An 18,694-nucleotide genomic window follows, 5' to 3' on the forward strand; every position below is an offset into this window, starting at 1 on the left:
GGATCGAGAAATATGAAGAAACTTCGAGCAAAACAATTACTGCATTGAATCATAATAGTGCCAATTTTAGAAATAGATCTGCTAATCTTTGTAGGCGTAATTTGTAGCAACAAAACTTGGTATAATGTAAATATTTCCGAATACTTCATTTTTTTTATTTTAATTAATTCATTTTTATTGCTAGTTAAATATTATTTACGGTTTTCAAGCGGTATGTACAAAGGTAAGATCGCTTAAAAGCAAAGTTACTCGACAAAGAACATAGGTTTTTGAGGTTATACTTCTTTAGGCGCGTTATGAAAAATTTATGAGAGTGAAATTTTACGATGCACTCGCACCGTGACACAAAATTAACAGAATGAAGTTGCCCACTAAATCTCTCATTACAATACGACCGACGTAACTTGGCGAGTCTGAATATAGCGGCAGGGAACTTTCCGAACCGTACCGAGAATTACCGAATTTATACGATGTCAAGAAAAGGGATGTCCAATATGGGTGTTTGAGGATGTTGTTTATCGTTTTTTTTTTAAATTAATTAAAATTTGAATAAAAAAAAAAGAAATAAATTGAATAAAAATAAAGTATAGCTTCTTACGCGCGTACATAAGTACACGCACCCTTTTTTGCACACAAAGCGACGGTAAATCGGGCCGTCTCTGAAATTGCCAATATCCAATGAGCAACAATGACCATGTAGCCTTATGATCGTCTCTCTATGAATATGGTTAAAAAGAAATTAGATTTGAACTCGATTACCCAAATTGTGAAATTCAAAAAATACATTCGATTTTTCATTATAAAATTCGATAAGCTACATATCAGTTAGGCTGTCCAAGAGATACGAATACCAAACATAAAACATTGCCCTTTTATTTTCGAAATTCTGTCATTTATAATAATGTAATAATAAGTCTAATATTATTTGAATGTGTAGGTGACAAATGTAGACAATATCGGCCCTCTGACTTGATTAGTTAATCATCATAATAGACACATTAGAGGTAATAAGCTGGGACATACTCACGCTACCGAATAATTAGACTTGAGGGAGCTTCGTACTTAAAAGCTCCATTTAACCTCATAAATATAAGGGAACAGTGATTAGTTAGGTCAGTGTTTTCCTTTGGCAAATAAATGGAAAACTGTGGATGGAATGAATTCTTAGAAGGCAGAGCTTCCTATAAAAGCAATTATCTGTTCGATTATTCTACAGGAGAAATATGTAGTCATAGTTACTTTTAGCTGTTGCAAGCCACTGCATTAAATAAAATCGTTTTTAAGAACAGCATTTGTTCAATTACGTTTCCCTTCCCAAATTCTTCCTACCAAGTATCCCCTTAATTTACTAATGATACCATACTGCCTATTTTCGCGAAGTACCCTTTCTGGCTTGGAAGGCTGGACGTCATCGAACAGGATAATAGGTATATATTAATACAATTCCTTGAGTTATAATCTCTAAGACAATTGGTATATAGTATCATGGACATAATATGTAAGGGTGCCTTGTGAGCCGACACGAATATCCTCCACAATCCTGCATATCTCTGTAGTCAAGTAGAAGCGGTCTAGTTTGAATGGTGGAGCAGCTTTGTACTATAGAACTGAGACTTAAAAGATGGGTGGCGTTTTTGCGTTTTTGATATATATATGGGGTACAGTACCACTTCACTTCAGTAGATACCATAGATAATACACAAAAATTAGTTATAGATAAGCAACTCAAGCACTCAACAAAAATGTTTACTGGCGTCGGTCACTAGATGGCTTTGCTTCGATTAGTTTCTCATTGCTCCTGTTGATGGCAGTAACATATTATTATCTTTTATTTTTGATGAAGGATTTTGTAAATTTTCAGAAACCACAAATTGATAAAATTTAATCAATTTGTCTTTAACAAATAAAGCCTTGTATGATTTTTTTCTGTGTTTTGTTACTGTTAAACAATAATGAAATGTCTAAACTTTGAGAGCATATAAGTTTAGGGGCATCCACTACAAGATGTCGATAGTTTCCATACAAAAATATATATTTGTCTTAAAGTATCGCAGTTTCGGGGCCTTGGTAGAGATATGATTTCGTTCACTTTTTCCTTTAAAATTTGGAATTAAGATTACAAGAATTATTGTGAGTTAAGTTGTTGCTCATCTACAGTATTAAAGTCAATCAGATATGAAACACAATGCAGACTTCGAGCTTCTTATGTAGTCTGATAAGCCAAGGAACCTTGGTAATGTTTATGAGCTACACGAAATTTCAATAAGCAGTTTTTTTCTATTTAAAATCTAAGTGAGAAGTTTGCAAGTATTTTGCAACTATGCGAACAAAATGCGCCTTCAAATACTTTCATATAGAGGAATACCTCAAGTTAATGGTCAAAGGGAAGTTTAGAAATCTTCACGAATTACATCGCTTCTAAACTTGAGTTTAAGCTTGACTTATTCAACTGTTTACAAACTTGGACATATTTATTTGCGACGACAGAATTAGACATTTTAATAATTAGGAGGTTCTCAATTCGACTGTTTCTTTTTTTCTTATATTTATGTCTCTCGGAACTTTTATAAATAAATCGATTTTTATAATTATTCTTATTTGAAAGTTACTGCTTCTCATTTCTTCTAATTTAAATTCTATCAATATCTGACCCGTCATTTTTGATTCATCCTTAATAATACATAATATAATATGAAATCGTTTTGTATTCATAATTTCGTAAAATTATTTATTTTAATGTTTTAAGCCTGTTTGATTTTTCTTAATTTATTTAGTTTGACAATGGATTTTTTATTAAACTAAAAATATATCGAACAAAATCAGATTTTGATTTCATTATATATTTAAAATGAATTGGAATTTCGCATGGATAGATGAAATTGTCCTGCTTACTTCTAGCGCAAAGCAATCGGCGATTCTAGTTTGAAAGATATCTCAAGTTGGTAACACGTCTATGGGCCCCTTTAACCACTATAATAGTCCCTGAGTTTGTGATAAAAAAACTTTACGATTATTATTTTTCAAATTTTAAATTCAATACATTCATTGCTTTAAACCAGGGGCTCCCAAACTTATTTCGCCTACTGCCCACTTTGAGAATAAATTATCTTTTAGCGCCCCCATTTTTTCATGCGAGAGCTCAGTCGATGTCTAAGAATCCTCCTAGATTAATTTACAAATTGCCTCCCAACCCTCTACATAACGCCCCCTTTTTTTCTGGGTATCTTACCCCCTTTAGGCTTGCAGCACCCACAAGGGGGCGTTATCGCCGACTTTGGGAAAGGCTGGTTTAAACGGAATATATCGCCGACCAGAACATTACCTATTAACTGACCTAAGGTTTTTCAATACAATGTAGTTAGACAATTATTACAGAAACATACTTTATCGTATTGACGCCAAACAGGTGGCCGGCCGGTCATAAAACTATAAGACAAATCACATTACAACTTTTACGGCGTTTTGCGTCACATTGTGGGAGAATGGTAATATTATATTACGGGAACTGAATTCGCTGGTCAAAATGAATTATGATGAATTTTTCATAAATATCATCTTGGCGTTCTAGTCAAATGCTTAGGTGGGCGAAGGAGCTCACGGCCCACGTGGCGTTAATTGGTTACCGAAGCTCATAAACATTAACAACGTCAATGCTCCTCCCCTGTTACCCCTGTTTACGATATGAGTTCTAAGTCTCAGTTTTTACATTACAACGGCTGCCCCGCTCTTCAAGCCGAAACGCATTACTGCCTCAGGGCAGTAATAGGAAGGGTGGTGGTACCTACCCGTGCGGACTCACAACACGCCCTGCGATACGGGTATTGGAAAATTTTATATATATCTTACAGCTGCTGTAAAATGAAAATCAATGCTCATCTTGTAGATGTTTATCTTTTATGTTTAGTTTATCGGAGCATTGATTAGCGAAAATCACCAAGGAGCTTTATCGACTTTCACTTGGCCAAAACATTAGCAAGTTTCGAATTCACTTAAATATTAAAACAAAAACACAACTCCAATCTTGAATTCCTGAAACATTCACTCACCGATCAGAGATCACGTACAAAGAAGATTGATAAATACTTAAAGTGGCTTTTACTGGTGACAGCCAGTGAATTATAATTTTCATCAACCATAATCCCGATAAAGATATTCGGAATACCGAATTGAAAACAATTAATATTTCATGATCCATGCCTAACTTAGCAGCGCGACCTACGTATTCAGCCAACATTCGTGTGATATTACAGTTTCGTATCTTCTAATTATCATTATGTTTGAATTTCTATTATAAACACATGACCCACACTATCTATACTAATATATAAATCTACAGTGGTTTTTACGGATGTTCCGTTATAACTACTGAACCATGCATCCGATTGACTTGAAACACGGTATCTGTGTAGAAAATACATGTACTTAATGGATAGGCTAATATTTATACGAGTGTTGGACTCCCTATTAATAAAAACTAATATATAATATATAACAATAAATAATAATGCTAATTTTAAATGCGCAGCGAAGCGGGCGAGTACGGCTAGTCCATACTAATATTATAAAGAGGAAAGATTTGTTTGTTTGTTTGTTTCGAATAGGCTCCGAAACTACTGGACCGATTTGAAAAATTCTCTTTCCATTAGAAGCCGACATTGTCCCTGATGAACATAGGCTACTTTTTTAAATTTTTTTTTTTTTTTTTTTTTTGTTTCATGTGTGTTTTAATGTTTCCGAAGCGAAGCGAGGGCGGGTCGCTAGTTGACTTATAATTTTAGTTTGATTTTAACTCGAATAAATGATTTAAGACACTGGTATGTAAATTATTTAGTGATTTTATATTACATGTATATTGTAGTAGTATATTTATCTTTACATATCGTCATTGTCAAACCAAAATCTGCTATGTGCACTTTTTGAGATTTTTACTTTTTGACCTTTTCGTATAGTTCACAGCCCTATCCACCGTATAAAAAAAAACTGTTATGTGTCTATAGCTTTAATATTTATCTACAGCTTTCATTTGATATAGTTCTTAAAAATTCACCTTCATATAAAATTTTATACGAAAATGTTTTTACTCGTTAATTCAAAATAGAGTTTTTGCACGTAGCAGATTTTGGTTTGACAGCGACGATATATATATATTTCTTCTGTGCGTGTGTTTGTCATTGAACTCCTAAACGGCTGGACCGATTTGAATGATTGTTTTGTATGCGTTTTGGGTGGCACCCTGGATGGTTTAGATTCACAAATCAGCCCGGCAGATCGCGCTGCAGTCGGTATCTAGGTTTTTATCTATAATACAACTAAACGGCTAGATCGACTTGAATGAATTTTTGCAGTACAACGTCTATCGGGTCCGCTAGTTATACCACCATCCTGTACATATTTTGCTGCGAATCAGCCATGTGTTGGATACGATTGGGTTTTGCTAACAATATATCACAAACAAATCTACATCTACATCAACAAATAGACAAGTAATGCCCATTCCTTAAAGCTATGCCAATTTGAAGGGATTTTAGTTTGTATCTGGACCATTCCGCATTTTCGGTGCGAGCCACCTCCTAATATCTCAAAAAAAAAAAAACAAAAAGAAAAAAAAAAAAAAAGAAAAAAAAACAAAAAAAAAAAATTTTTTAAACAATTTTTTTGATTACCGTTACGTATTTTTTTTAGAAAGCTTAATAGTATAATGTCCATCTGATAGGGAGTGGTTTCTGACGGTCATAGGCACATATCTATCTATAAAGAACAACCAAGCCACCGCTTATGAAAGAATCTTAAAACTATTTGAAGTCACGATTTGAGTAAAAAAAAAAATTAAACTTATAATTAGTATAGATGGCATTAAATTTTGATATTCTAACGCACGACCAATAAAAATAAATAGAAAATTTAGCGCATCAACGTTTTGTAAAGGAACTCAGAAATATTTAGTTAGTAGGCGTAAACTTCCTTTAATTTTCAACACAATCAAATCGCCTAGACACCCAGTCAACTTGCATTCATCATAATGTTTTCACCGTTGTAAAGGACTCCGCACAATGGGAGCAAGATAGCGCTTTGTCGAATCGTAAACGACAATATGACCACAGAAAGCGCCCAAATTGTTTCTCTTTGTGAATTCCATACTGTGCTGACGTCAACGCTTGCCTAGTAAGAACCGAGTTGCCACCTTCGTCTCTTTAGGCTGCAGACAAATTACATCTCAGATCAGTTGGCGCGAATGAGATCATAAAACGTTTTTAATGTTTCAGCTATTTTGGTATCTAATGAGTTCAATTTAATTGGGATGCCTAAAATAATATAGCTTAATAGGTAACAACTCTAGTGTACTCGTGATGAAGGGGTTGATGATTTATTTATTTATTGCTTAGATGGGTGGTTACTGGAGCCCATAGACATCACGGTCGGTCTCACTTTTAACAATAAAGCGGCTGTCCCGCCCTTCAAACCGAAAACCGCAAACGCCTTACTGCTTCAAAGCAGAAAAGAATCAGGGTGGTGGTACCTACCCGTACGGACTCACAAGAGGTCCTACCACCAGTAATTACGCAAATTATAATTTTGGGGGTTTTATTTGTATTACACGATTTTATTCCTTCAGCGTGGAAGTCAATCGTGAGCATTTCTTAAGTAAGTATTTCATCAGAAAAATTGGTACCCGCCTGCGAGATTCGAACACCGGTGCATCGCTCGATACAAATGCACCGGACGTCATAATATCCTTTAGGCCACGACGACTTCATTATGTCCTCTGCACGGTACCACAAATCAACAATTCGAACTCACGTCTCAAACTAGGCGTATCAGTCACGTTAAGAAATGTGCCAGATTGATATCAGGTGGGATATTAGCTTGTAACTGCAGTAATTAAAATATGATAAATTAATCGTGCTTCACTTAATGGGTAGTAGTGTACTTGCTGTTCTTGTATTGAGGTCAGTGAATTTGTCAGCACGTAAATTTCTGAATTCTACAGTGTAATAATATTTATTTATTTATTTAAGGATTACCGATAGGGTTTACAGTAAGACATAAAATAACATTGACATGTATAGAGCAATTGATAACTGCAACTCTAATTAGAGGCAATCACAGCATGTATTACATTAATATATCAATAGAGATTTAACAATACTATTAATAATAATAAAAAATTAAAAACAAAAGAAAGACAACAAGGACAGTAATACCCGAGTACGCAGACCAAGGCTGAGGCTGAGGTTCAACAACAACTTTTTATAATTTTGTTCTTGAATATTGGAAGGGAATCACCAAATATGTCAAGGTTTTCAACTTTTCTGACTAGATTATTATAAGGGTTAGTTAGACGAAGAGTAGGTGAGTGCTTGCCTAGATTATTCAAATTCAAAAAAAAAGCCAGAGTTCAAATTTTGTACAGAAGCAAAACTTTCGTCTGCGATACGAATAAAAACGTAAAGAAAAGCGAAAAGTTGTTCGGGACTCGAGACAGTTTAACCACGTGTCTCCCTTCTTAGCTATACACGATACTGTTATTGGCAGAATAAGGGACTTCGCTGAGAAACTTCATTTAACAATATCGACAACTGGCAAAGAATAATAAAAGGACCTTTAACGTGTGAGAGGAGTGATAATGCTGAAGTTTTGTGTTTGTTAATACGCTTTTATTAGCTTCAGACGTACGTATGTTGGTATATAACGGAATCTTTAAACATGACTTTGACCCCCTTCAAAACATCGGATTAACTCTAAATTTGGCATACTTAATAAGAACCGATGACAATTCGATATTTCAAAAAAAACTTTGAAAAAATTGAAATACAACTAAAAAATTAAAAATAAATAATATTAATGTTTAAAAAAACTAAATAAATACGCTTTTATAGAAAATCAAACTAAAAAATAGATTTTTTTTATAAATTTGACTTAAAAATGCGTTTCGGTTTGAAGGGCGGGGCGGCCGTTGTAACTATACTGAGACCTTAGAACTTATATGTCAAGGGGGATGGCGCATTTACGTTGTAGATGCCTATGGGCTCCAGTAACCACTTAACACCAGGTGGATTGAGAGCTCGTCCACCCATATGAGCAATAAAAAAAAAACAAAAAAAAACATCGAATTTATTCCTCCCTATACTATCTATTCAATTCGATATTCATGACGAATCGACCGTAGAAATGGGCAGCATGATGGTGACCACACGGCTACACGGGCTTACGATACGCTTAAACATTTGTGATAAACCAGCTGTGATGGTTAACCAAGACTTTGGAAATGTACCACAATGCATACACCGCGATTTGAGAATGCTACGTATTTGCGAACAATAGTTGCATACCGCATAGTTGTTAGCGCAGAATGACGAAATAGGAGCAAAAGCATTTTCGGTACATAGACCTTACTGTATGCGAATCGAAATACTGTTATGAAGATCAACTGTACAAAAGAAGTATGTATACCTATTATAACATTTATATGTCGGAGAAGGCCATAATTAAAACCATTGTCAGATATCGTAGGGGCGAATAAGGTGATCAAGCTAAGAGAAATATTGAGTACACTAATCACGTTTGTTGTCTTAGAACAATTTACGAATCTTCTCCTGACGCAAATGAAAACGAATGACAGTTCTTAGGACGGAGGCATCGCTCTTCAAGAAGGCTGGTCGGTAAGTGTGATGGCGTCTACGCGCCTCCATCGGCTAGGCTCTGTCGTAGCACCAAGTTAGCAGAGTTTCGACAATACCGCAATCGTGCTACCATTTCTTTCTCGGGAATCGTGCTGCGTTTCGTTTAGCTACCAAACTAATGACCGTCTCCGACATATAGTTATAACTTTATTTTTCTCGTCCACTCAACCTTCTTGAAGCAATACAGAAATTCGGTGGGAAGATATGATGATACGGTACAGAGCGACTATAGGGTTTAAATTCCGCAGGCAGGTACACTTTTTGTTATAAAATACGAAGCGTACACTTGTCTAAGAACTCACAAAGTGAAAGAAATGAAACGAATCGTATAAAAATCAATTACTTGTGGTAGGGCGTATTGGGCTAACACAGGTAAATACCGATATCTGCCGCATTACATTTATGGATTCCGGCTTGAAGGACTGTCTTTCGTATGCAATAAATTTGACGTCACATCTGATGAAGGGTAGCGAAATATTCGTGGTGATCTCTATGAAGTTTGTTAACCCCTTCACACGGGTTACAATATCACCTCAATAAAGCAGTAAAAATATATCAGTTAGGTCATTAATTAACACAAAACATCCCAAGAGAGGGCTAATTGTTTGCCTAGAGTTTAAATAACCAAGGTTATTAATACTAATTTATATACTATAAAAGGTAATTAATATTAGCCAAGGTTATTAATACTATAAACAAATGGCAAATAATACTATAAACAGTAGAAGACTGAGGTCATATCTGTATCTTCTGAATGCGAATCAGAGGTCCCGTTATATTGTCTGGTCCCAATTCCTAGCAATATCTAAAGTGAAAGCCTACTTTAGTTTTAGCAAAAAAACAAAAAATACTTATAATATAAAGTAAACAGAACTATCGAACTACTAACTTTACCGACTTGGTTCAGACTACATTATTAAGTATTTATGAAAAAAACATTTTTCAGACATAGGCAAAAACAAACAAATTTTTCAGGTTGGTAAGATTGTTTCAGAACCCCAGTTGGTTCAGAACCCCAACTTACCTGTTGGTAAGACCTAACCTTTTGTTTCTTATTCCTACCTATGCTGATAGCCGGATCGAAAACGCGACCCACTGAGAAGATCCGAAGGGAAACTCATTGGGCTGAGACTCAACATTGGAGTATTCCCATTACGAAGAATACATATAAAAACTACATTTGTATATTTAAAAGTCCGTTGCGCTGTGGTAATACTGAACGCCCGTTTTCTTGAGTAGTAAATGGCGATAGATGTAAATGAGGCATTACGTCATCTGTCATTGAGTATAATAAAAAACGACATAGTTTCTGTATGAGCTAGCTTTAAAAGCTCTCTGGCTTATCAAGAGCCTCTTGTGAGATCAAGCACACATGAGATAGATAGTGAACAATCTGCTTCATTGATCTTGCGTGTATTAAATCTATATACCAATAGAAAAACACAAAATTCAGCGCCATTTTCTAGTTTCTCATTGAAGCGGCTTTTTTGTTTTTAACTACAAAGAAGCCTTAATGTTGTCAATGAAATTTTTTAAAACAGGTTAGGGTTGTCTAATATTACAAAAAAAAGATATTAATAAATAATATATTGTTATAACATTAATATATATTTTAGGTGTTAATGATTGAGGCCGAGTTTCAAGACCGGAGCGAACACTAGTTTTATTTTAACACTAAAATTTTAAGTAAATTGCGCGCGCGAATAAATTTCAAATTTCACATAGAGTTATTATGGAATTTAAGTGTACAAAGATTTAATGTCCTACAAATCTGCCTACAAAGAATATTGCGGTATTTTGGTCATGTTGCACGTAGGGATACCAGCAATTTGGAACGCCTTGTGGTGACCGGTAAAATAGAGGGAAAAAGGCCTAGGGGTAGAGGTCCCAAACGATGGTCGGACCAAATAGCGGAGGAACTGGGGATACCTATCAGCGACGCACTCCACCGGGCTGCAGGGCGGGATCGATGGAGACAGTTGGGTGACGAAATCGGACGGAGTCACGATCTTCAGCAGTGAGGAACCGATCGAAGAGAGAGAGAAGGTATGCAATAAAGAAATTAAATTTCATAACCAAAACTTTAATTTCACTGTCGCATTTCATTGTACCATCACTGTCATACACATAACATATTAATATACTTGTATTGTTGTGAAAAACATCTGGACAAGCACCGATTTGTTTGCGCATAAGTAATTTTTAACATTTGGAACATTTTTGGCTGCGTTGTTTGATGAAAATAAAAGTTTTATTCTTTAAAGATTTAATACTCAATTTACTGTGTTGCGATTAGGACGTGTTCTGTTTTATATATTCGTACGTGATTCAAAGTAGCTATGCCAATATTAGTTTTGCTAAGTTCTCAGATATTACTACCATAGACCGTTTTGTTGTACTTCACAGAAAATAAAGGAAAATAAAAAAATCTATAACCTCAATCTCTCTAAATTCCATTGATTGATTTATTTATGGAAAAGCTTAGCAGGAGCATATTTCATGCGCTTAAAGTAATGGGATCCGGAACGGCTAGTTAAGCGTCAGTTGATTGCCTGCCTAATTTACGTCATTCGATAAATTTTATTTACGATAAGTCAAAATAAGCTTTTAATGGTTCAACGACCTGAACTTACGATCAAATTGTTCTGGAGTGAAATTTTTTAATTGTATCAAAGAAAACCAAAAAAAAAACCAGTTACTTCATACAGAGTGTAAAGAGGCGAAAATGTTTTATGTCAACAGTTTAACTGGAATTTTTTTGCATTACTCAAAATATGAACTTATGAACTTAACTTGTAACTTAATATGGTTTTCCACATATTATTTTGTAATCGATTTATTATAAATTAATAACGAAAAATAGATTTATGTCAGACCAGTACTAAGTTCACTCAATAATATACCAGACCTTAGATTTTTCTTACACCCTGTATACTACCGGCCGTCTGGTGTAGTGGTAAGTGACATGGTCACTACACAAGGGGGTTGCGGGTTCGAATCCCGCCAAGGGAAGATATTTGTATGATAAATATAAATGCCTTTTCCAGGGTTATGGATGTATATTAAATATATGTAGGTGTATAATAAAAATCTTGCATTTATTTCCGTTATCTGGTACCTGTAACACAAGTTCTTTACGAACTTATCACGGGACCAGTTAACGTGGCGTGATTGTTAGTAAATATTTATTTATTTATTTATTCTAAAATGTGAAAATATAAATATCAAATGAAAACGAAGAGACACTTGCATCTTACCCCAGTGACCTTGATCATCTACTATCACATCCTTACAAGTGGTAAGACGTATTGTGAGCACGCACAGATGGGGACGGGGAACCACCATCCTCATGTCATTCATCATCATCATCATCAGCCTGCGGCAGTCTACTGCTGGACATAGGCCTCCCCTAAAGCTCGCCACTGAACCCAATCATCGGTCGATTCGGTCGGTTCGATCTGGATGCGTAGAACCGAAGATCAGGTCATGTTTCAAGATTGGCGCCATTATTCACGACATGGCCTCTATGGGTTCCACATTACAAGATTCAGACTGTATGTTTGTCTACCCATCAGCAGTAATGAAAATAAATTAATGAATAATACCTCGGTCTAGCAGCCTGGGTATAGTAGTTGTCGAGAAGCTGCAGGATACGCAGAGCTTCGGCCACGTTGTTCGGTCCTTCCTCGCGGGCTTCTGCCATGCAGACCAGAGCCAGGAGTACGGCGACAGCGACCACGGCTAGGTTCTTGCTCAACATCTTTGGAATCTATAAAGGAACGAAAACTTTTTATTTGTATACCAACCAAATGTCTGTCGCAAGGCATCACTGCTTTATAATGTGTAAATGGTGGGTCCTTGAGATATAAGTTCTAAGGTCTCAAGTATAGTTACCACGGCTGCCCCACCCTTCAAACCGAAACGCATTACTGCTTCACGGCAGAAATATGCAGGGTTGTGGTACCTACCCGTGCGGACTCACAAAAGATCCTGCCGCCAGTAATTACGCAAATTATAATTTTGCGGGTTTGATTTTTGTTACACGATGTTATTCCTTCACCGTGGAGGTGAACATTTGTTAAGTACGTATTTCATTAGAAAAATTGGTACCCGCCTGCGGGATTCGAGCACCGGTGCATCGCTCGATACAAATGCACCGGACGTCTTATTATCGATTAGGCAACGACGACTTCATTATGTCCTCTGTACGGTACCACAAATCAACAATTCGAACTCACGTCTCAAGCTAAGCGTATCAGTCACGTTAGGAAATGTGCCAGATTGATATCAGGTGGGATATTATTAGCTCGTAACTAAAGTAACAAAAATACGAACGCACCGGACGGACGTCTTATCCTTTAGGCCACGACGACATAAAGTAAAGTGTAAAGTGGTTACCAAAGCATATAGCCTTCACAACGTACATAGGTGGCGGCATTTACGTCGTAGATGTCTACGGTCTCCAGTAACCACTTAACACCAAGTGAGCCGTGAGCTCATCCACTCATCTAAGCAAAAAATAAAAAAGACATTAAAACCGTACGAACATTTTAAGAATCATGTGAGCACCGAAATATTTCCCTATTCAGTTATTTTAAAATAATTTTCGAAAATCAACGCTGATTTGAATACGGGAATGGCTTGTTACAATCAACAACTGTCAGTCGAGTTAGATAAGGGACGAGTAATCGGAACGACGTTCTCTCATATGAGGAATACGAAGCGTAGGACGATTTTCATATGTTTTCCTTCTGAACCACGTCGTCCCCTAGAGACTCTAGTCCAAGAACAACTTGGTATTAATCTGACATTGTTGTTAAGTTACGTAGATTTCGTGCGGGATTTTAAATTAGCGATAACACCGTAAGGGTTCGAATTTACGTAACTAATTTTTGTATTGAGTCAAGTTTTAGCGCGCTGTCCCCAGGAGGACGGGACGACGCGTCGTCGGCTGCGGTCCGCATTGCCGTGGTCGCTGTCGTCGTCGAACATACTGTAGAAGAGTAACCCGGTCGGCGGTGTATCGCTTTCTGATCCGGCAGGCTGGTTCTGACCCAGCGGGGTATCCCGGAACACCAGCGGCATCACCCAGGTGGCCTGGAAGGGCCGCCGTACCGCGGAGACCGACATCGTTGGTCGTCGACTATCGCCTCGACGACTCGTCGGTCGGGCGTCATCGAGGTGGCGCCCCGAGTCTGGTTGTAGTGTTGACCGTGGGAATCTCCTTACTCTGACCGGGTTTTGACCAGGGGCATCTGATCATGATCTGTCATCTGATCGGATGTCGAGTGTGAAAGTGCAGTTGAATCGTTTAGCGCGTATACCCCGCGTGCCCCCCTGGCACGGGGACCTCGTAGAAAGTTAGGCCAACGGTCCGAAAACAATTTTTTTTTTTTTGAGCCAGTAGACTATCCGTTACTCCGTCTGTTCCGTCGAAGTGCAGCCTGAATCGGGCTAGTATAGCCACTTCTCTACGTTCCAAAGTGCAGTTTGAAAGTAATTTTACCTTGATATTTATTTTGAGGCTTGTACCCCAATCAAAATTCATCTGCCATCTGCCCACCGAGTAGACATTAGTTCTGGTTGCAGTTCATATGCAACGAATTCTTTCGCATACGAAAACAGATGTATCTACTTTAAAAAAGACTTAATCTATCCATTGAAAAAGGCCCTTCATTTTAGGTAAACATACTTTTAGTTGTTAACGATTTATCTTATCGTTTAAAATGAAATAATTCGAACGTAGTTCCTTATGGGACGATGCGGAGGGGTACCTACCCTAACCAGGAAAAAACGTCCGCAACGTAATTTTTTTTATTAGTCATACACACAGTGTACGACTTAACTCTGTAATAACGTACAAAAAATAACATATTTTTTTATTATAATATATTTTTATAAATCATTGGGAATAAAATAAAGTTGATAACTTTGTAAAATAGTTTTTTTTTATCAATAAAAAATGTATACTCGAATAATTATTTTCTTTACACCTCGAATAGAATCTAAAGTTAATATTTTTATAATAAGGAACTTCGTTCCTACCCGGTGTCCCACATCTTTTTTTTTCCGATATTCCATTAATACGGACTGTAACATCGTGCGGATATTGTCGATCGACAATGGCCGGGGAGGCAGCTTTACTCAAAACTCAAATGCTCGAAGCTGGAACTCAAACAGGCGGGAGACACGACAGCCCGAGCGACTTAAAATCTTTTGGTGTTTAACTTAAATGTTAGCGGACGGCTTAGTTTTTTTTTTTTGTTGTGCTAAATTCAAATTACAGTTTGCTCCATTGTCGCTGTCGTGAAAGGCAAAACTTTTAATCCGATTTTTATCTATGCAGAGAGTAATGTACATATATTAATGTCAAATAATAACGTATATTTTCAAAGTGAACTGGACTTATGAACATATGAACATGAACATATTCAGTTGTAGACCGGTTTGACATTACCAAGCTGCGTCAATGCATTACTGATAATGAGCATCGGTTAACACATCGGTCATCTGATGTAGAGCGGTGTACTTGGTGTCTGCGTTCTGATATAATAATAAAAAAAAAACATTTTTAATTGCGGATTTTTTTTTTATCGATCAGAAGGAACGAATGCACAGACTACCCGGTGTCAAATGGATACCGGAGCCCATAGATTACAACCAACGTAAATGCCACCAGCTACCTCGAGGCATGACGTAAAAAAACGTCCCAGTCTCTCAGTTTCTGTTCTGCAAAGGCTGCCACACTCTTCAAATCGGAATGCATTACTGCTTCACGGCAAAAATAGGCAGGGTGGTGGTGCTTAGACGCGCACACAAGTCGCCCTACCACCAATAAAATACCTACCTACTTCACGAACGACTTTCATGCAAAATTTGTATAATAGTCTGTATTTAAATGAAGCATTACATTTGACACCTCTAGTTCACCTTTTGTGATGCTCGCGTTGTTATATCTATGGGCTCCTTTTTTTCCTACCTAATCTGATGGCCTTGAGAGGCTTTGTCAGCATAACCTTACAAGTAAGTGAGTTCACGGGACTCAAACCTGACGACGTTGCAAACACTAATCCTAGCAAGAGCAGCACTTCGCAGAATCTACCACCGGATCGGAAACGCGATCCGCTGAGAATACCCGGCGAGAAACTCAGTGGGCTGTGTCTGTGGGTTAATTTACTCGCCGAGCCCTTTGTTGCAAGCGACAGGTTTGACGAGAAGTATGGACTCCAGTACAACTCAGCAGACGAAAGACTACTTGATGAAGGTAGCTAATTTGGTGTAACAGTTTAAAAAAAAATACGCCGCTTAATATTTTACGTTTCAAAAAATTCAATAATCATATTAAAATTACAAATAAAATAAGGTTTGTAAAATGATTTTATAAAACTCACCTTGTGATAATCAGGTTTACAATTGACGTAATTATTTACTACGACAATTCATTACTGGATTTAAAATAGAAACCAAACCAAAATTACATGAAATCAAATGTGATTAGTATTTTGTTACGTTCCTTAATTGTGTGAATTATTCGTAGCGAAAAACCGCGGGTTCGAATTAACAAAGACATTTTAACATCACCTTATTATAAACAGTACCAAAGAAGTCTATTATTGAACGTAATTATTTAGGAAATATGAGAATTTCTTCTGATGTTTAATAATATTCAACTGTACGCAATTGAGGTAACACGTTTTCATCATGTTGTTTTTCTATTCTTTGGTATTATTATATTTAGATTTCTCAGTCTTGAAGATCGAAGCAAAAAATGTGTTTCTATGCGATTGTATAATATAAGTGAAGCTTTGCATAGTAGCGTGATTCGTAAATATAATGACTATTAATAAATTAAAAGGCTTTACAGCGTGATATTTAAGGTTAGTGTAGTATTATCTGTATGTTTTCAAGTGTATCAAATCCTACTAATATTATAAACGTGATAGTTCGAATGTATGGATGTATATTTGTTACTCTTTCACGCAAAATCTACTGGATGGATTCTGATTCAACTTTTCATTAATATAGCTTACGCATCAGAATAACACATAAGCTTTAATTTATAAAGATATAATGCGAATTATCAAAAAATAACGATAAATAGGTAAAAAATCAAGTAGGTAAAAAATCTGCCATCTTATTTTCTTAAACAATACTAAATTACAGTGCCTGAAGCGAGGGCGGGTAGTATTACGCAAGTATTTTATATATAAACAACCTTTGTTTAAGTCGATATCACTGGAAATAAAAAAAGTTTGCGGTACGCTCCGTTTTGTACAAAAAAGTAATTATTGAGCTAGTCTTTTTTTGTCTTTTGGAACGAAGTTCCTTATGGGACGATGCGGAGGGGTACCCTAACCGGGAAAAAACGTCCGTAACGTAAGATTTTTATTAGTAATTCACACAGTGTACGACTTCACTTTGTAATAACGAACAAAAAATAACATATTTTTTTATCATTCATTGACCACGATCTCAGAGCGTTCGTTTACGCAATACACTAACTCGTATGCAAACAACCGTAAATGAAGTGTACCACAATAAGTTCGCACGTTACCGAATGACCGTGGGTTGTTGCGAAACCTCCAGTTTCATTTTCTTTATACCTCGAATAGAATTTAAAATTAATATTTTTATAATAAGGAACTTCGTTCCTATCCGGTGCCCACCACACATCCTTTTTTTCTCTTCTTTTTTTTTTTGCTTAGATGTATGCGGTGTGCGGACGAAAGCCTAGAGGCAGAAGTCCAATGCGCTGGTCGGACCAGATACGCTCCACTCTCAATATTTCAGTCCACGTTGCTATACACACAGCCGAGGACAGACAGGAATGGGGCGGGATAATCCAGGAGGAAGTTATTACAGGAGGCCACGACCCTCAGCATTGAAGATTACCGAGACATCTACACTCGCCTTGAGATATGAGTTCTGAGGTCTCAATATATATTAATTACAACAGCTGCCCCACCTTTCAAACTGAAACGCATTACTGCTTCAGGATAAAAATAGGTAGGCTGGTGGTACCTACCCGCATGGACTCCCAAGAGGTTCTACCACCAGTATGAATTTAGGCTTGAAGAATCCTGATTGAAATCAAAGTTAACAGATTTAGTTCAACAAAACATTTAAACGTATTTGTGACACTACTCGTAGTTTTCATGAAAAGAATCACATACGCGTCATTCCTTCGGGATGTACATGTGAAATGCGTGAGTGACATTTTACCGGACTACTCCTTTGAGGGTTACGTTTTTTTGTTATCTAATGTAACCATTATTTTTAAGAGACGGCTTATAATTTGATCGAAAATAATTTTACCCCAATAATTTTTTTTTTTAAACTACGTAAGGCGATAGTCTTGAGAGGCTATTTCAGCGTAACCTTAACTAGTAGGTGAGCTCGCGGGGCTCAAGCCTGACGACGTTGCTAACACTGACCCTAGCAAGAGTAGTGCTTCGCAGAATCGACCACCGCATCGGAAACGCGAACCACTGAGAAGATCCGGCGAGAAACTCAGTGGGCTGTGTCTATGGGTTAATTCGCTCGTCGAGCCCTTCGTCGACGGGATCGACGAGGACGGTCAACGGTACTTGTGGTGCCTAAAAGCACCGTTAATGGATCGGGAGGATCCGTAATGTCGTGCTTTGGGTGACGTCGACTGTTTACCATACGGTCTACAGGATCGGGTATGTCGGTCAACCGATACCGACAGGTCAATCGATGCAATACAATGAAAATTTCATACATCTGGACAGTTATACATAATGTAATAATAACGTTATTTATGTGCTTAGCCTACGCAAGCCACTTCACATTAGTTAGTCAGTTTGTGACGTAAATAAAAATCTGTTGATAACATTACAGCGTCTAACAGAATGCTGTAAATTAAATTACTGGCCCCGAACTTTGTTGTTACGGCGTGTGTAATTAGAGTTGTTGAGAATAATCGATGTTGGGTATCCCGTAGTTTCCTGATTGAATTTTACGATATATTATATATGTCGGAGAGGCCACAA

The 18,694-nt window shown here is 36.9% G+C and overlaps 1 protein-coding gene across 2 annotated transcripts in view; it reads right to left on the minus strand.

Moving 5' to 3' along the window:
- The window catches only part of NPF1 (neuropeptide F 1), a 44,970-nt gene that overhangs the window by 15,359 nt on the left and 10,917 nt on the right, over positions 1 to 18,694 (minus strand). For both annotated transcript variants that reach the window (NM_001130883.2, NM_001173412.2), the window contains 1 exon segment: positions 12,287 to 12,450. In NM_001130883.2, coding sequence (NP_001124355.1) covers positions 12,287 to 12,441 — 155 coding nt within the window. In that variant the 5' untranslated portion in view covers positions 12,442 to 12,450.

This window comes from Bombyx mori, chromosome 6 (assembly GCF_030269925.1).
Source record: "Bombyx mori chromosome 6, ASM3026992v2".
Classification (NCBI taxonomy): domain Eukaryota; kingdom Metazoa; phylum Arthropoda; class Insecta; order Lepidoptera; family Bombycidae; genus Bombyx; species Bombyx mori.